Source organism: Anabrus simplex, chromosome 2, assembly GCF_040414725.1.
Source record: "Anabrus simplex isolate iqAnaSimp1 chromosome 2, ASM4041472v1, whole genome shotgun sequence".
Classification (NCBI taxonomy): Eukaryota; Metazoa; Arthropoda; class Insecta; order Orthoptera; family Tettigoniidae; genus Anabrus; species Anabrus simplex.
Genome location: NC_090266.1, coordinates 850024611 through 850045460, shown reverse-complemented (window position 1 = coordinate 850045460; position 20850 = coordinate 850024611). Strand labels below are relative to the sequence as shown.

General features: G+C 41.2%; 1 protein-coding gene across 1 annotated transcript in view; it reads left to right on the top strand.

Annotated features, from left to right (window-relative positions):
• Positions 1-20850, top strand: part of LOC136863714 (uncharacterized) — a 252551-nt gene that overhangs the window by 170796 nt on the left and 60905 nt on the right. Inside the window, exons 9-11 of the mRNA XM_068226054.1 lie at positions 6220-6294; positions 13204-13327; positions 16457-16801. Of these exons, the coding sequence (XP_068082155.1) occupies positions 6220-6294; positions 13204-13327; positions 16457-16801 (544 nt within the window). The remainder of the gene's footprint in view (positions 1-6219; positions 6295-13203; positions 13328-16456; positions 16802-20850) is intronic.

The window sequence follows — 20850 nt, the reverse complement described above, 5'->3', positions numbered from 1 at the left end:
CATTACAAATGCCACACTGACGACATAACTAATTCTCTTCAGATGATATATCTCACGTGGGAACACATACATGTGTTTCACTCGGATTCGGTTGAAATTTGGTAGGAATATTCGTGGTAGGCAGTAGAATGCTAAGGTGAAAACTGCATGTCCCCAGCGCAAGTTTAAACGCCAAAATAGAACAAATAAATAGTCGTAAAATTAGAAGTGCCGCGGGAGTATCGGGGTTTGGCGGTGAGGTAGGGAGGAGCGAAGCAGCGGACGTGAGCCAGCCGGGCTGTGTCGAGCTGCGCCAGCAGCCAGGCAGCGTAGATTTAGCGCGTTCCCCTCAACTTCCCGATTAGATTTGCAAAACGTAAATATGAAAACAGCACATGCAACAAGTGTACAAAGGACATGTTTGAACAAAGATGTCAATAAGGTTTGAAAAATTCACGCCCGAGTTCTTGTTACTCGTTGTAATTAGCGCAATAGTGATTGTTTACAAAAAAGTGTCCAACGCAGAGATACTGTGTGTACCATGCACATCTTACAGCGCTGTCGCTTTCACATGTATTACATTGATTATAGGAAGGCTCTTCTTTGAAACAATAATCGACTGGATTAACAAATTGTGAAGGTTTCTTGTTAACATAGCCACATTTGTACCAACTGTACTGCCACATGTTACGAAAACGCGGAGAGGAGAACTGGTTGTGCGTCAAAGATGACATTTTAAAAATGTTTTTCCTTAAATGTACCTTGATGTCTAACGAGTTTAACAAAATTAAATCATACAAAATACGTATGAATTGCTTCCAAATGCGGAAGCCCAAAACATCTAACGGCTGGATAAGTCCAGTGGTTCCTTTCGGAATTGTTTGAACATTAATGATTTTCTTACTCCCAATTTTAGCATTTAAAATATTTTCTTCTTTCTGTCCGGTCCAGGAATCGAGAACTAAAACACTGTACTCTGGTACTAGCTCACACTAAACATCCCGTAACCATTTCTGTACAAGTTATTTGGTCAGTTTTCCAGACTTTGAAGGCAAAGTGTACACATTTGGTGCGGTAAATAGTTTTTTCTATATTAGGACCAAATTTGCCATTTTTTCTTTCAACACCACTAGCAACTTCGGCAGGAGTTGTCCATCTGCCGAAATTATTGGCTGTATTGTGTAGCTATGAGTTAGTGAATTCATAGATTGTGCTTCCGCTAATACGACTTTTTCTCCTCGTTCATTGTGGGTCCTGCCAGAATGGAACTCTTCATGAAAACCAGACTGATCAGTATTCCACCGGTTACGACCTGCACATGCGTATTTTTTGATAATTAATAGTATTCAATCATCACGCAAGATATTCAGAGCGAACTTGGTTTGTTTACGTTCGGAGGAACGAGCAGGCGAGCCGAGGACAGCTGTGTGTGTGACGTTGCTGCAGGGGCAGGATAGACTACACGCCTGACGCACCACGTGTAGCCTGCCTGACCTGGTATGTTCTGGATATGAACGTCACACCTTCGCGTACATTCGATTGAAAAAAATTTCAAAACTTCTCTAATAATTATCGCAGCGACTTGAGCGTTACGTCATTTGGAAGAGAATAACAAACGTCTCAAATTGTGAATCTCAAGTAAATCCGTCGAGGGATTCGTGAGATAACCAGCCTCAAGGGATCACGCTATATGATGACGTGGGAGCCCCCAAACCGAATATAAGGAGAGCTCACTTTACCCAGATCAGACAGTCATAGCTGAGTGTTCAGCCTGACTCTCCACGCTGCCGTGTTCGTCTAAGTGCTGACAGAGGCTATCTTCGAATATTTAAAGTCGTCATGTGGGACTTAAACTCTGACAGTCGTGTTGAACTTATCAATTGTGCGCGTGTGAACTCTAATATATAACAAAGTCTTTATAATGGACATTGAGTCTGTCAGTCAAGTTGAACCTGTAATTTTTGCGATTGATGAAGAACAAATTATTCAAAGTCTTTATTTGAACTTATAAAATTTGTGCGTGTTGGAACTCTGATTATGACAAGTCATGTATTGGACTTAAGTGACAACAGTTCAGTTGAACTTATGTTCTGTGCGCTTGTAGAAACTTCTCGATATAACTTACTTTCGTTCTTGTAGAACTGAGTTATTACCACGTTGCCTGTGTGGAACTTAATCTCCGAACCAATATTAATTTAAATGTGACACTACTGCAATATTCTAGGAACTGTGATATTTTTCCCTCTACATTTCAGTCAGCATAATTTCTTTAATAGACACGCGTATTTATGAAAGTGTTCGAACTTTCCCATGAATATTACTACAAATGATTACCATGATAAAAGTATAATCGTGTGCTGCGACACAAGTGTTTCACTGTGAATTCAAACTGTGTTTATTTATAGAACTGTGTATTATTCTTCTGAACAGTGTGGAAATTATTTGTGTGTGACTGACAGCAGTATCTTTGGTAAACTCTCGAACAGTCACCTATTTTATTCATTGTCAAGTGCGCCTAACAACGAACTGTGCGTTTCATTTCAACCTTATTTCTTCGTCAAAGTGTTTAATATTATTGCATGACTGACAGCAGTGTCTCTGATAAACTCTAGAGCAGTCATACATTTCTTTCAATGTAAAGTGCTAATTTATTTAGTGGAAAATCACCACGAACTGTGACAAGTGCGTGAACAATTTTATTTTCATTATTTCTATTCATGAACTGTGCTTTATTTTCTTCCAATTTCGATGCTGATCGCATCTACATCTTTAGTGAACTTTTAAATTCTATCGACAAGATTAAGAGTGAATTCGACGGCATATCCCAACCATATTAAATTAAACAGTGCTGTTTACCAAAGTGTCGGGGGACTGTGTAATTCTGGACACTCATATAAGTTATGTGACGAGTGATTACCCCGCAACATCGTCGGAGATCGTCGGAGAACGTCGTAGAACGTCGGAGATCGTCCAGAACGTCGAAAGTTCGAGACTCAAACCCATATCAAACCGACTTGGGTGTTCCGGCCTTATCTCAACGAAGTATTGGCAACTTCCAGAACGTGTTCCAGCCTCGTTCAGCCTGGTGAACTGGGAGCACGGATCAACAAAAGGCGATGTTGAAGACAGCGACTATCAACAGTAAGGTGATGTGCACTTTGAAATGCATTTCCTGCATAAAAAACTATTATTCAATCTAATTAAAATTTTTCTTGTAGATAGGACCCTGCCTCCTGTACCAAGCCCTAGCTAGTATCCACCCAGTATTGCCCTGAGGACTACTTCATGCTAACTTTAAAGTTAAATCGTAAAGTCGGGCTCTTTTACTGGTACCGTATTGAACACGCACTCTGGGCCGTGACTTTCTATTAATTGCGACACTTCTTCAACAAACAGTGTCGCGTTACAATTAGTATCTTCTTGTTCAAATTGGTACTTTTTAGATACGAATTTGCAAATTTTTCTTGATCCAATTTTGAATTTCTTTTTAAAACTCATTACCCAGGAATGAGACTCTTGAAACGTGTCATAGTTAACTAGACGAGATTACTTTAAGGCCCATCTTTTAATATTTATATCGTGAACAATTTTCTTTCGTTGTCTACTTTCTTTGAACTTTTGATAAGTCTTCTTCGTAACAAATTTATTTTTTTCTCCCATTGTGCCACCGTTTTCCAGTTGTTGCTCCCACCTGTAAAGCTCTTGCCGGAACTTTAATTTGCAAAACCTGTGTTTCACTGATGCGAAGCTCCTCTGTTTCCCACCTTTGTTTCGCCAATATTTGACGACCTTCTTCTTATAAGTTATTGGGATTAGGCATCGTTCAGCCGTTGTTGTGGATGCAGGGTTTGGAGCAACATTTTTGGAGACGAGGTCAAATAACGGTGTTTCAATATTGTCTTCCTCGAAATCAAAGTCATCATCTGACATATCCAATGTGCCAACCAGTTCCACTGTCATATTGGTATCCAAAACCCTGTCGGCAATTAGACCTGTAAAACGGAGACAAGAACGCCATTCCTGTGAACGCTTGTTTTTCTCGTAAAAGTAAATATATATATAAATACATTGATCTACAAACGCTATAATTCCAATCCCAAATTCCTTTCATCTTCAGAAAATGGGGTGTCTTTTTGGTCACACTCTGCAAAACAATTCTGAAGGCACACTACTACATCCCACGGATTGAATGACTTCTGTAGTGGGCGTTTTTTTGTATCTAGGTGTAAAAAATCAATTATTACCATACATGGTTAAAGTAAATATACAGTCACCATTCATAAAAATGACTATAAGAACGTCAGATTTTACCTGTCATTGTAAGAACGTTGTCTCATCGGACGACTAATCAATGTGCACCTCTTGATCTGCTTTGACGTTTCTAATCGAGAAGATACGAGGTATGTGCGAAGTGTGGTGTAGTAAAGAAGAATGACCGGGAGGGTGGGGATGGGTGGTCATTCATTCGACTCGAGCGAGCATCCCGACTATACGCTGCTCCCGTCCGCTGCTTCGCTCATCCCTCCCTCTCCGCCACACCCAGATACTCCCGCGGCACTTCTAATTTTACGACTATTTATTTGTTCTATTTTGGCGTTTAAACTTGCGCTGGGGACATGCAGTTTTCACCTTAGCATTCTACTGCCTCCCTCGAATATTCCTACCAAATTTCAACCGAATCCGAGTGAAACACATGTATGTGTTCCCTTGTCAGAAACGTAACATGTTACAGAAATGAAAACTGGTATCTGGAATCTCCTGTAAAAGTAAAGAAACACATATAATTTGTTTTCGGAAAATCCACTGAAGGGGAACTAAAAAAGGGGATCAATCTTTTAAAACGAGCATATCTACAGTATATCTCAAAACTTAACATGTTACAGACGTGAAAATTGGCATTTTTAATATCTTTAAAAATAAAGAAACAAGATTTTTTATTTTCAGAAAAACACTTGAGGGGGGGGGGGTGGCGGGAAGGACTGAGAGGTTTAATTCTTTTTATTTGGATACTGATATCTCAAAAACGGATGACGTTACAGATGTGAAAATTGGTATTTGAAGTGTCTTCTGAAACTAAAGCAATATGTATCTTTTGTTTTCGGAAAATTCACATAAACGGGGTGGGGGAGTGTTTAAAATTTAGTTGACGTCTTTGTATGAGGATAGGTCTATTTCAAAAACTAAAGACGTTGCAGACGTGAAAATTGGCATTTGGAATCTCCTTTAAAAGAAACACGTATTCATTTTTTTCGGAAAACCCACGGAAGTGGGGGCGGGGAGGGTGAAAGAATTTAAAATTTAGTTGAATTATTTGTATGAGGATACTTATATTTTAAAATTTTTAAGATGTTGCAGACGTGAAAATTGGTATTTGGAATCTCCTTATAAAATAAAGGAACACGTATTTTTAGGATAAATAACTGGGGGATGGTTGAAAAGGGAGCTGAATTCTTTTTTATGGCGATACATATATCTCAAAAACTGAAGATGTTATAGCTGTGATAATTGGTATTTTAAAGCTCCTTCAAAAATAAAGGAACACACATTTTTTGTTTTTGGAAAATTCAATGGGGGGGTTAAATTAAGTGAAAAATTAAATTCTTGTGGCACAAAACTGAAGATTTCAGACGTGAAAACTGGTATTTGGAATCTCTATTAAAAATCAAGGAACCGTATTTGTAGGGAAATCAAAATTGGTGGTGGGGGGGTGGGGGTGAAAAATGAGCTGAATTTTTTAATAAAGATTCATATGTTTCAAAAACTGAATATGTTACAGGCGTGATAATTGATAACTGCGAGCTCCTTTATAAATAAAGAAACACACACTTTTGGGGGGAAAATCAACTTAACGGGGGAGGGGGGTGAAAAAGGTGTTGAATTCTTTCTATGAGGATACTTATATCTCAAATTCTGAAGATGTTACAGACATGAAAATTGGTACTTGGAAACTCCTTTAAAAATTAAGTTACACGCACTTATTCTTTTGGGGGGCGGCTGAAAAAGAAGTTGAATTCTTTTTATGAGTATACTTATAGACATATATATAAAACAATGTGTTACAGCCGTGAAAACTGGTATTTGTGATCTCCTTTAAAAGTAAAGGGACACGTATTTTTGTTTTCGTAAAATTAATTATGGGGTGAAAACAATTAAAAAGCGGGTGAAGTTTTAATGTTTTACATGGATGAAATACATAGCCTGTTTTCTTCGTGCGAGTTCCATGCAATTCTTATTTTGCAGACGTGGTTGACGAGCAAGTGTTCCAGGTCAGCTTTTGACAAGGGCGGGTACGTCCTTCTACGAAATGACCGCCAGGTAAGAGGATGGCGGCTTATTTTGCCTTTCACATTCACAGTATGAACGCAAGCCGGAGTTTTTGTGTGTGGGGTAACCATCAAGAGCTAAATGCTTGCTGGGTGTAGTTTAAACGACATTTGAAAAAAGGTAGGGGCTGCCTGGCCGAGGCGGTAACCCTTTCAGACCGTGTACGCACAATTGTGCGGGTTCGTATTTTATTTATGTCTGAGCTTATTTGATGTTTTCTTGGCGCTAGACCGGACTGCAGTGTTTGTGCGGGACACGTAGCATGTACTTCAGTTGTTTTTATTTAATACTTGATCACCAGGGGGAAGGAAGAAGAGTTTAAAAATACAGTTCATTAGGAATATGGCGGGAAGCAGTAATGCCTAAAGTAAGTATTTGTTTATTGCATTCATATTAATCTAGAAGCTTTACTGAATATCAGAATATAATCAATGAAATGTGTAGATTGTGTAGCAAACGTAAATTGTGAACTTACAACATCGTACGTAATACCATGAGGTTTTGAATGTTGTTACGCACAAATGTGTGGGCTAGGTTTCCTTACAGCCATTGTATGCAGGAGTGCTGGGTGCTGTTACAAAAAGGACTGTGAAAGAAAAACTCGTACTCTACATGAGAAATGTAATGTATAAGATTTTAATTGTATAAAATCGTTCCACACTGTAAAATAGAACATTTGATAATGTACATGTGCATATTCACATTACTGAGTTGAATTTTTTATTTTTTTATTTTTTGCAAGTAGTGAATGAAGTCCTGACACGCACAATTGTGTGGGTTCTGTTTTTCAGCCGATAGTTCTTATTTTGTAAAATAAACTGTAAAAACATGTATTTTAGAGCATTTTAGTAAGTTTTTGATGTTTAGACACCTCCAGATTTCCTTCAAGTCTGACGACAAGCTGCTGGTGCCAAAAGGGCAGTAATAGCAAAACTCCTCCTCAATGTGGAAAATGTAACATTTACTTGTGTTTGAACGAATATTTAATTGTTTTAAATTATTCCCCACTGTAAAATAGAACATTTGATCATGTACATATGTATATTCACATGCACTGAGGTAATTTTTCTTTTTTGTAAGTAGTGAAGTAAGTCCTGACACGCACGATTGTGCGGGTGCTTTTTTCAGATGTTTTTTTTATTTTGTAGAATAAACTTAAAATATATGTATTTAAGAGCATTTTAGTTAGTTTTTGACATACAAACAAAAATTCACACCGCCAGTTTTCTTTCAGGTTCACCCGGAAGGACGTGGGTTCGAATCCCCGTCAGGAAGTCGTAAAATTTAAGAAATTAGATTTCTACTTCCGGAGGTGCATATGGCCCTGAGGTAGGTTCAATCAGCCTACACCCAAAATGAGTACCCGGTTAATTCCTGGGGGCAAAGGCGGCCGGGCGTAGAGCTAACCACTCTACCCCATCATGTACCGCGGTTAACAATGGTGGAAGCCTTTACCTTCCACTCCTCCAAGGGCCTTCATGGCCTGTACGGAGGTGACTTTGTCTTTGTCTTTGTCTTTGGAAAAAAGGTATTTGACCGACTTTGAGACAGAAATACTAAACCTTCTGCGAGACTATAAACCCGTTATTATAATGGGAGACTTTAATACGAATTTATTAGACAGTACTGCAGCGTCTACTTGACAATTCCGTAATACTCTTGAAGCCTGTAACTTGACAATTTTACCCCCTCGGACCAACATACCACACTAATGGCAGTCACACTCCTCTTCAACTGATAAACTACTCAGGAAAAGTACTGCAACATGGACAAGCATCAGCCCTGGGACTGTCTGGACATGACAAAGTATACCTGTCGTACCACTTATAAAATGCGAAACCAAAGACAAACGTATCATTCACGGACCTCAGATGTAGACAATTTAACGAAATTATAATCTTTATATAACTACAAGGAAAAGTCAGTCAAAATATAAAATTTTGTGCCGTGCATGGAGATAAATCGCGCAAATAATGAAGAAAAATGGTTTTAGTAGGTATTTAATGGCCTAGTTACGGGACTCTGCAATCGACACAATCCTGTGCGGCCAGAAAAGCGCTCCAGAGCTCCTAAACCGTGGATAGACGACGAAATCTGTAAATCAATGGCTAAACGAGACAATGTTTTTAGTCGATACAAACACTACCCAACGGAAGTGAACCACCAGACAGAAAATACTACGTAATAAAACGACCTCTAAAATCCGAACTCCTAGGCTAGGTGTATGCAAATAACTTGATTGAAACTGGCGTACGACCTGCGACGTTTGTGGAAATCTATGAAATATTTTGGCATCAATAACCAGAAATCTAACGAAGAACTAAGTGTTAAATAATAATAATAATAATAATAATAATAATCGTATGGCCTCAGCTACCGTGTGCAGACATTTCGATTTGACGCCATCTGGCTGTCTGCTCGTCAATTTCGACGTTCCGTTTTACTCTAGGTGCGCTAGATGGCAGAGTAAACCGGATCTCTCTTGGGCGTCTATGGCTGAGATTTAATTAATTTTGTCGGGTAAATACCAAATGTATCACCAGAGATATTTTACATGCCGACATCGTACGACATGGAGTGTCGAATGGACTTTTTTTCCGCACTTCACAAATCCGACTACGTCTGCCAGGTTTGAACCCGCTATTTTGGGATTCGGAGGCCGACACTCTACCACGGATCCACAGAGGCAGCTAACTAAGTGTTAGCGTAGGTGAGTTGAATGGCTATTTCGTCTCCTCGACTACGTGAATTAATCCAGTCGTGAAAGCGAAAATATTTAGTTCATTTTATAATTCGCCATCTCCACACAGGGATACATTTTACTTTAGCCATGTCACACCGGAAGAAGTGATGGGCTCAATAACACGCATCAAGACCAAAGCTAGGAGCGCAGATAATATAGGCAAGGAAATGCCAATGGAAATTGTCCATCACATCGTTTATACATTGGTGAATATATTTAATTACTCACTCCAACAGGAGACTTATCCAGAGATATGGAAAATTACCATTGTTCGTCCGCTTTCGAAAATAAGATTGGCAAACGATGTCGGGGACTATCGACTGATTAGCATCTTATGTTTACTGTCAAAAGTTTTAGAATTCATGGTTCCGAAGTAGATTACCAACTATCTTACTCAACACAATCTCTTCGATATCCATCAGTCCGGCTTTAGACCAAAACAGTACTGGCAGTGCGCTAATACACTTGACTGATGAGTGATGACATAAGTCAAGCTGTGTACAACAAGCAACTGACGGATCTGGCATTATTGGACTTTGGTAAATCTTTCGACACTGTTGACAGAGACATCTTTATATCCAAACTAAAGAGTTCAATTTTCTCCTCAAGTGCATTTCAGTGGATCAGTTCCTAGAACACCAGCCGCCGGCAATATGTTCTTAATACACTGGTGGAAAATGAAATGCCAACACTAAGAAGAAGTTTTGCTAGATTGACAAAATTCGGGAGGCGTGTTGGCACATCTGAAAGATGACATCTATTAACATTAGCGCGCTATTCGATGAGTTGTGCTAGTAGTGCCAATATGACCTTGCAAAGCAAGTTTGCTTTAAATACGCGCTGTGCATTTCCTGAGTATTTATCATGGTCCGGTGTTGACGTTGTGAGGTACTTGTGAGTCAAGCATGCATTTAAGGATACCAAGAAGACAGTATCAGCAGCTTACTGAGTTTGACCGGGGTCGTATAATAGGGCTACGAGAAGGTGGTTATTCTTTCCACGACATTTGCAGCAAGACTTGACAGGGAGGTATCCACAGTGCACCGTTGTTGGCAACAATGGTCACGGGAAGGTACCATTTCATGAAGGCACGGACAAGTGCGGCGAGAGAAGACAGCCGTATTCGCTGCATGGCTGTAGTCGATCGTACTGCATCTGCTGCAGCCATTAGAGCTTCAGTTGGCACCCGATTAACACAGAAAATTGTAACAAATGGATTACTTGATGAACAGCTCCGAGCCAGACGTCCTGTTGCGTCCATGCCACTAACTCGGAATCACTGCCATCTGCGACTTCAGTGGTATCAAGCTAAAGTTCATTGGAGGGCTGAGTAGAGATCTGTTGTGTTCTCAGATGAGAATAATTTCTGCCTTGGTGACAGTGATGGCCGCAGATTGGTAAGGGAAAGGCCAGGTCAGCGCTTGGAACAAAGTTACCTGCAGAGTCGACACACTGGATCTACAAAAGGATGGTCTGGAGAGCGAATTCCTTTGATAGCGGAAGCACTTTCATCGCTATCCCAAGAAGCCTGACAGCGGATTTGTACGGCAGACCGGTGATTGAACAGATTGTGTTGCCATCCATTCGTGGTATCTAAGGGGGTGTTTTCCAACAGGATAACGCCCGTCCTAATACCGCTGCTGTTACCCAAAGTTCCTTCACCTGCGAGATCAGCACATCCCTCGCCCATTGAGCATGTATGGGATATTATGGTACGACTATCCAACGTTATACAATACCAGCTGATCCAATACCTCTGCTGATTTGACGGACCAAGTGCAACAGACGTGGAACTTTATCCCAGAAAATGACATGCGGCACTTGTACGACAGAGTGCATTCAGCATCATGGCGAGTACAGCAGTTATTAATGTACCACCGTATCACATGCCTTCTCGGGCGTAACAGCCTGTGACCTGAAACTTTGATTTTAAAAAAAATATATATATTCATATGTTTGTTATGTACGTACAATGCATGTTTTGTATACGGTATGTGGTGTGATTCCCTCTTTTTGTACAATTTTCTTTACGTCGTACCGACAAAGATAGGTATTATGGCGACGATGGGATATGAAAGGCCTGGGAGTGGGAAGGAAGCGGCCGTGGCCTTAATTAAGCTAAGGCCTGGTGTGAAAAAGGGAAACCATGGAAAACCACCTTCAGGGTTCCCGACAGTGGGGTTCAAACCTACTATCTCGGGGTTCGAACATACTAACTCCCGGATGAAAGCTCACAGCTACGCGCCCCTAACCGCATGGCCAACTCTCCCGGTGTGATTCTATCTTAATATTGCTAGGTTTGATTATTTTATTCATACTATTACTTTTATTATTCTTAATATATTTCCTTTCTTCATCTTATTGTTATCATTATTATTTTCAGGATTTAATAGTAGTTATAGTTATTATTATTATTATTAAGACTGTTCTATGTTAGGACTGGTTGTGCAAGAAAGGGAACATATCCCTAATATTGCCAGGTTAAATGAAAAATCTAAGTATTATTGCACTGAAATGGACATAAAATAGCAAAACTCAATGCAAAATGTAATATTGTATTTATAGATCATTATTGTTATTATATTAACATAGTCTTATATTTAAATTTCTAAATTCGTCCCAACCTCCCTAACCCCGCCGTATTATTAATTTCTAGACCACCGGGTGAGTAGGGCGTGCGGTTAGAATCACGCAGCTGTGAGCTTGCATCCCGGAGATAGTGGGTTCGAATCACACTGTCGGCAGCCATGAAGATGATTTCCTGTGGTTTCTCATTTTCACACCAGGCAAATGCTGCGGCTCTATCTTAATGAAGGCCCTGGCTGCTTACTTCCCATCCCTAGGCCTTCCCTCTCCCATCGTCGCCAAAAGACTTATCTGTGTCTGTGCGACATAAAGCAATTAGCAAAATAATAATAATAATAATAATAATTATTATTATTCTAGACCCGCGCCTGGTTCTGAGCCCAAGTTTGTTGATTCGATCCTGGCTTAGTCCAGTGGTATTTTAAAGTGATCAGATATTTCAGCCTTGTGTCGGTAGATTTATTGGCATGTAGAAGAGCTCCGGCATGACAAAATTCTACAATTTCGGCAAATTCAAAGACTGTAAAAGGCAGTTAGTGAGACGTAAATTCAATAACATGAATTTCATTCAATCGAGTCGTTTCATATACCAGCCAATGTCCAAACCCCGACCTTTTCGGGTGAGTGAAAACATTATATATTCCACAAGTAGTTCTTCCAAGTCTTGGAATTTCCACGGTGTACTCTAAAAGCGTTGTTACGTATTTTGTGAAGCTGAGGAAAATTCAATAATGACTAACAGAGAACTATGGCTCATTTTGAACAAAATGGGTACCACAAATGATACTTAGCAGGTGGTAACTGCAGCATCTCATGTAACCTCATTTTTATTTTATTTGTTTGGACTATGTTGTTAACTTATGAAACACGCCTCAATTACTATGCGACCGGGAGAGTTGGCCGTGCGGTTAGGGGCGCGCGGCTTTGGGCTTGCAACCGGGGATAGGGGGTTCGAATCCCATTGTCGGCAGCCGTGAAAATGGTTTTCAGTGGTTTCCCATTCTCACACCGAGCAAATGCTGGGAATGTACCTTAATTAAGGCGACGGCCACTTCCTTCCAACTCCTAGGCCTTTCCTATCCAATCGTCGCCATAAAACCTATCTGTGTCGGTGCGACGTAAGGCCACTAGCAAAAAAAATTACTATGTGAACACCGAAGATTAATGACCGGCTCCATGGCTAAATGGTTAACGTGCTGGCCTTTTGACACAGGGGTCCCGGATTCCAGTCCCGGCGGGGTCGGGAATTTTAACCATAATTAGTTAATTCCGCTGGCACGGGGGCTGGATGTATGTGTCGTCTTCATCATCATTTCATGATCATCACAACGCGCTGGTCACCTACGGACTCAAATCAAAAGACCTGCATCTGGAGAGCCGAACTTGCCCTCGGACACTCCCGGCACTAAAAGCCTCACGCCATTTCATTTTGTCACCGAAGATTAATAACTCTAATCTTCTTGTTGTAAAGTGTTCGTATTTCTGACGTGAATGATTTCAAAGATTCTTAAACTTAACTTCATCAAGTGCTTTATATATGTACAGTTGATAAATGTAGATAAAATTATCAGCAAGAAGTAGATTACGATCATACTGGTGAGGCTCTCCACACGACTGTGTCACAAGTGCTGAAGACCATGAAGGTTGTGCAGATTGCAACAGTTGTTCTCCTTTGCCTATGCTACTCTTGCTCAGGTGAGTAGGCGTGTTTCCGTGCACCAATATTTCTGAAGTATTTTGCATCGGTTACCATTTCCTGAGATTCTTTGAGTTCAATGACATTTAACAAGATCATATTAATTTGCTCTGTAGCAACTCTAGTGCATCCTCAAGCACTCGATAATTAACGTTGCACCAACGCTGGGGTTAGAACTGGGAAGGGAGCAGTCATGGCTTTAATTAACGTACAGCCCCAGTATTTACCTGGTGTGAAAGTAAGAAACAATGGAAAACCATCTTCGGGACTGTGGATGGTTGGTTTTGAATACACCATCTCCCAAATGTAGACCTAATTTAAAGCATCGCGGCCCGTACTGCGTAGCCAGCTTACTCGGTGTAAATAGACACTAGTAATGGGATGATCGAAAAAAATAATCGCTTATACAATTTTATTTACCATCCAATTATTTTTTCGGTTATTCATTCGAAACTCCATTCGAATCAATGAGGCTACCTACTACTGAATTTTCCATTCGATAATTTTTTCGATTATTCATTCGGAACTGCATCGAATTAATGAGACAATTGAATACAGAATGCTTTCGAAATAACCGAATGAAAAGTCATGTTATTAAGACAGACAATTCACTCATTTCGTTTCAACATTTAAAGATACGTTTGGGAAAAGACGTATTTCTATTTTTCATAACAGTTCATCTATTCGCACGTTTCAATCGATTATCCATCTGGCAAACTTAAAAAAAAAAAATGGGATTCGATCTTCGTATCTGTGAACGAGGTAGCTTTCAGTCCGGTAGAAGATCGTCTCTAAATCGTTTAGCTATGAAGGCAGGAGTGTTTCGTCCAACAAAACTCGTTATTCACTTCAATGAAATAATTAAAGAAAATTTTCACATAAATTATTATAGTTTATTTACTGTTTGTATTCATCTAGTTAACCATATATTTATTAGCAGGCTAAGTAGGTCTTCAAGCTCTAGTTGGAGGGTTCGATTCTGATTCAGTTCAGTTATATTTTAAGGTTCTCAAATACTCCAGCCTCGTGTCGGTAGATTTACTGACCCGTAACAGAATTTCTACGTATCAAAATTTCGACACCTTGGCCTCTCCAAGAACTATAAAAGTACTTAGTGGAACGTAAACCAACAGCATTATTATTAGGTGTTATTGATAGCTCCCTCTGCTGAGCAGTGGTGCAGTGTCGGCTTCCGGATCCCAAGATCAGAGTTCAAACCAGGCAGAGGTAGTCGTATTTTTGAAGGACGGAAATATTTCATTCGGTTCTCCGTATCGTACGATGTCTGCATCTAAAAGATCTCTGGTTTCACATCCGGTGTTCTCCTGACAAAATTAATTAAATCAAAGCTATGGATCACCCAGAGATCTGTTACTCTGTCATATTGTTAAGTAAAACGGAATGTTGAAATTGACCTGCAGGCTGCCTAAATGGCATTCAATAAAATGCCTGCTCAGGGTGGCTGAGGCTATACGAGTATTATTCTGTTCTGGATATTGTTGGTCCAATAGTGGACTGAAGTTAGCTAATGTAAGTGCATCTGTGTATATTTTCTTAGGAAATTCAAAAGGCTAAATGAATCACTATCTGGGTTTCAATGAGAATAGTAAATAGGAAAGAAATACACTGACTGACAGAGCAAATGCAACACCAAGAAGGAGTGGTCAGAACTTTATGCCAATTGCAGGGTAGACTGACGTCACTCAGGTATGCTCATGATGTGAAATGCGCCGCTGTATTGCGCACGTAGCGAACGATAAATGGGACACGGCGTTGGCGAATGGCCCACTTCGTACCGTGATTTCTCAGCCGACAGTCATTGTAGAACGTGTTGTCGTGTGCCACAGGACACGTGTATAGCTAAGAATGCCAGGCCGCCGTCAACGGAGGCATTTCCAGCAGACAGACGACTTTACGAGGGGTATGGTGATCGGGCTGAGAAGGGCAGGTTGGTCGCTTCGTCAAATCGCAGCCGATACCCATAGGGATGTGTCCACGGTGCAGCGCCTGTGGCGAAGATGGTTGGCGCAGGGACATGTGGCACGTGCGAGGGGTCCAGGCGCAGCCCGAGTGACGTCAGCACGCGAGGATCGGCGCATCCGTCGCCAAGCGGTGGCAGCCCCAAACGCCACGTCAACCGCCATTCTTCAGCATGTGCAAGACACCCTGGCTGTTCCAATATCGACCAGAACAATTTCCCGTCGATTGGTTGAAGGAGGCCTGCACTCCCGGCGTCCGCTCAGAAGACTACCATTGACTCCACAGCATAGACGTGCACGCCTGGCATGGTGCCGGGCTAGAGCGACTTGGATGAGGGAATGGCGGAACGTCGTGTTCTCCGATGAGTCACGCTTCTGTTCTGTCAGTGATAGTCACCGCAGACGAGTGTGGCGTCGGTGTGGAGAAAGGTCAAATCCGGCAGTAACTGTGGAGCGCCCTACCGCTAGACAACGCGGCATCATGGTTTGGGGCGCTATTGCGTATGATTCCACGTCACCTCTAGTGCGTATTCAAGGCACGTTAAAAGCCCACCGCTACGTGAAGCATGTGCTGCGGCCGGTGGCACTCCCGTACCTTCAGGGGCTGCCCAATGCTCTGTTTCAGCAGGATAATGCCCGCCCACACACTGCTCGCATCTCCCAACAGGCTCTACGAGGTGTACAGATGCTTCCGTGGCCAGCGTACTCTCCGGATCTCTCACCAATCGAACACGTGTGGGATCTCATTGGACGCCGTTTGCAAACTCTGCCCCAGCCTCGTACGGACGACCAACTGTGGCAAATGGTTGACAAAGAATGGAGAACCATCCCTCAGGACACCATCCGCACTCTTATTGACTCTGTACCTCGACGTGTTTCTGCGTGCATCGCCGCTCGCGGTGGTCCTACATCCTACTGAGTCGATGCCGTGCGCATTGTGTAACCTGCATATCGGTTTGAAATAAACATCAATTATTCGTCCGTGCCGTCTCTGTTTTTTCCCCAACTTTCATCCCTTTCGAACCACTCCTTCTTGGTGTTGCATTTGCTCTGTTAGTCAGTGTATTTTCAAAACTGATGGCTCCTCTTAAATTTACTTTCCTACTGAAATCACTTGTTTTCATTCTCACGACACTGGAACTCTTCCAGTCCCTCTAGATGGCAGATCGAACCTCAAGATAATAAGCAGAGCTGAATGGGGAGGTAGGCCGCCTGTCGCAACAGACCCTCTGGGAGAATCTCCTACGCCTTATGTAGTAGTCCATCATGGAGGCACCAAGAACTACTGCTTCACGGAGCAGGATTGCTCTCAGATAGTTCGCACGTACCAGAGTTGGCATATGGACAACAATGCGTGGAATGACATTGGCTACAGTTTCGTGATCGGTGAAGATGGACTGGCGTATGAAGGCCGAGGTTGGGACCGTCTAGGTGCTCATGCACCAGGGTACAACAACCGCAGCATCGGCATCTGCATCATCGGTGACTTCACAGGTACGTACTAACATTACTTGGAACAGTCTGTCTTTACTATACCTAAATGCCGCAACAGCACAGAGGCAAGTATGGGTTTTGTTACAGCTCATTTTCATCATCTTCCTAAGGGTCTGTGCTCGTCTGTGGGCTATTAGTACCCACCAATACCACACGACAGAGCTCGCCGAAAGTGGATTCCACTTCCAATGCACAACCATGTAATACTTCATAAATAGCGTGTCTTTTCCAATGTACAGGTGCTCAAAGAAAGAATAAGCATATGGTATTGTGTGAGCCTATAGATATAATGTTTGTCATAGCTATATGCAGGGTTTGCACCTACATTTCAACGTTGAAAATGTCAAAATGGGAAACATTTCCTATTAGTTAACCACAATTTGCAGTTTAAACGAAATATCACACATAGAAGTTGAAACAAGAAAGCAATTCGTTAAGTACAATCAAGTGGATATCTTTAGACTTCTCAATTCACATAAAATAAAATGTATGTTGCACAAGATGTCTTTACAAAAACGTTAACTTTTTAAGGAGTTAAATAAAGGCAGCCAGGTTTTAGCTAACGTGGCGTTTGATATCATGACCGCAGCCGCCTTGGCGACAAGCTAGTAACTATAAAAGTAAGCCCGCAACCTATTTACTATGTTAGTGTGGAAGGCAACGGGGGCACAACGAGAGGATATGCAAAACCAAATGCATAATGAATCAAGTATTCTAACAACGTACACGCCACTCTAGTGGAGAATACACACACTTTTGAGTTAAAGGCTGTGGGACATCCGTTTAATTTGCAAGTATTTAACCAATTATTCTTTTCCAGTACAACAACAGGTAAATATTTTGTGAAGATATCTGTATAATAGTTATCTTTTTCAACGATACCGTCCCATGTTTATGTGGAATTTCCCGAGCACGCAAGCTCAATTTCTGACTTGACTGGGGGTTTAAGACGAGATGCTCATCTTGATGCCACGAAGTCCTGTAATTCGAACCTAGAAAGGGGAGTTCGCACGTCCTATACTACGACTACTACTACTACTACTACTACTACTACTACTACTAAAAGCTTTCATCTAGTACCCTGACGAGATACTGTGATCCTCCTGGCGGATGATGCCTTCTCTCAGGCCAGGAGATGTGTTGCGGTGATTTGAGGTGAGGAGAAGTTGAGACAGGAGTGGTCGTGGACTATAAAACGAAGTGCCTCGCCATTCGTCTTATTGAGGAGAATGGAAAATCAGGGAAAACCACTCTTAGGACGGCCGACGGTGGAACCAGCCCCTCCACCTCCCGAATGTAGAGCTGCAAAGCCATTGTTAAGTCAACGCCTGCTCTACTCGGTTTTGCGATTGCAAGAAAGTTGTTGCTCATATGAACTTGGAGCCTGTGTAAGTAACAAATACGCAAAACATAAATCCCATTGTCAGTTATAAATATTTCAGGTTCCGTTCATGATAGACCACGTCTGATATTTGTCAATAGCCGGGTTGAGTGGTTGAGGCGCTGGTTCTCTCTCCCCAACTTGGCAGGTTCGATCCTGGTTCAGTCCGGTGGTATTTGAAGGTGGTAAATACACGTCATCTTCGTGTATGTACCAGCACGAAATAGAACTCCTGCGGGAAAAAATTTAGGCACCTCCTCTTCTCCGTAGACCTTCAAAAGTAGTTAGTGTGACTTAAAAATATAAATATTATTATTATTATTATTATTATTATTATTATTATTATTATTATTATTATTATTATTATTATTATTGTTACGGAGTTATCCGTGGTAGTTAGAGGTGAAGGAAGGTGCTGGGATGAATAGGTCTCAATCTACGAAATTAAAGTTAATTTAAAATTTAACAAGGTTATATTTTCTTTTCAAGATCAAGAAATAACAAATATAACAGGTACTCAGTAGCCGAACAACAAATCGAGAATGTACAATTACAGTGTTACAGGATTTGGGCTCCGAGAGCCAGACACACAATTCTTGAGCAGTAAGCCCAACTTTATCCGTACAAAAGATTCAACCAAGGGGCAAAAGACCCCAATCATGCTCAAAAGCACTTGCTCCCAATTACATAGCAAAAGCCTCCTCGAGGCACACAGAAACAATTTTCTTTGGAAGAGCAACCCGCTCTCAAAGTTCCAGCCTATCAAAGGCCACACCAAACTCCACCTTCAAGTTGTCCTCTAAGGACATAAACACAGGGGTAAAAATACCTAACTTACTAAGGCCGATTTAGTAAATAAACAGGAAAATTACAAGGCCCCAAAATACAAACTTGAGTGGAGGCGAAACTGGCACTCCGAATATACTTTATTAAAACCTAATTTGGCCCTAGGCCACTTATGCAAGGGCTAATCCCATTCTACGGAGGTGACACGATAGGAAACTTTATGACATTACGAGTAGAAGGGAAACTGTTAAGAAAACGTAGTCACCTCAAAACAAAATGCATGGGAGCTCGAGAGGGTTAGGCACTCTCTATCCCAATTTGTAAATTAAAAAGACAGAATTTATACCAAGAGTCTTTTACATTTTAGAGGAAGGTTACATGGTAAAAGGTATCGAACCTGCCCGAGAGTTAAACTGCTGAGCTAGCAAGAAAAGAAGTTATTAAAAGGCCATTACCTTATTGATGAACCGCTGCCCGAAGAAAGAGGCGCTATCCGCCCCCTGCTACATAATTTACACACTGAAAGATGTTACTGAAGTGGCGTAGAGACCCGAAAATCAGCAGTTTATAAACCCTCGCGGAACATTCGAGACCTTTCAGGAATGATAACACCCGCCCACAATCATTTTATTGGACGGCCAAAAGATTACATGTCAAAACTGAAGAAGAAACCCCGGATTGGTGGGAAATTAATTATAAAAATTACTCATTGGTCGAATTCAAAACTGGCGGAAAGTGAAGGGTTATACAGCCAACCTAAACAATGACTGAAAGAAATTTAACAAAGAACAAACTTATGAACACAAAATTTCTCCAAAAACACAGTTCTTTCACTTCGCACTAGGGTGCATAATTGTAGTCCTTCAGTAGTGCCATCTAGAAGAGAATGTTCACACTTCTTACTACAGGCAAAACAAAAATACATCGAAAACGACACAGTTCAGAACACTTCAAAATTTACAAGTAGGGACATCTTCTGAGAAACTTGAGAATTAACACTGTAGTTAAAGTTCCGGCTTCCTCCAGTAGAGGAGTTTCAACTGGCGCAATGTTTGAATTAGCGGAGCGGAGGTGTACCGCCCGGTACAATTATTATTATTATTATTATTATTATTATTATTATTATTATTATTATTATTATTATCATGTCAAAAATTACAGTCCCTTAAGTGATTTAAATATTTCGTTGAGAGATGTTTCAGAATGAACAATAATTTTTTTTTTTTTTTTGCTAGTTGCTTTACTTCGCGCTGACACAGATAGGTCTGAAGGCGACGTTGGGGCAAGAAAGGCCTAGGAGTTGGAAGGAAGAGGCCGTGGCCTTAATTAAGGTACTGCCCCACCATTTGCCTGGTGTGAAAATTGAAACCACGGAAAACCATCTTCAGGGCTACCGACAGTGGAATTCGAACCCACTATCTCCCGGATGCACCTTCACAGCCGCGCCTCTTAACGCCCGGCCAACTCGCCCAGTGAACACTAATTATCGCATGTCTTTCGTAGTCGAAATAGGCATCATCCAAGGTAAATCATAAAGCTACCGGAGCGACATTAGTTATTCCTGTATCAGTATATTGTAGACTAGCAAGGTACCCGTGCGTCGCTACGGTATTATAATGAAATTTATAATTGAATGCTTTACGTTTTATATATAATCCGCCAAAATTCGCGATCTAACTCGTTTTCTGAGAGATTACGGCAAAGTTCATTTCAATTTTCAATATTTCTTTCCAGCAATCGATTTCGTACTTCCCGGGCTAGGTCCAGGTATTCCACCCGGCCAGTTGGGTCCCTAAATCCTTGCCATCTTTTCTATAAGCATTTTAATACGGATCAAATTATTGAGGTGACCCAGCGTGGTGTCTTGGGTGCCCTGGCAGTA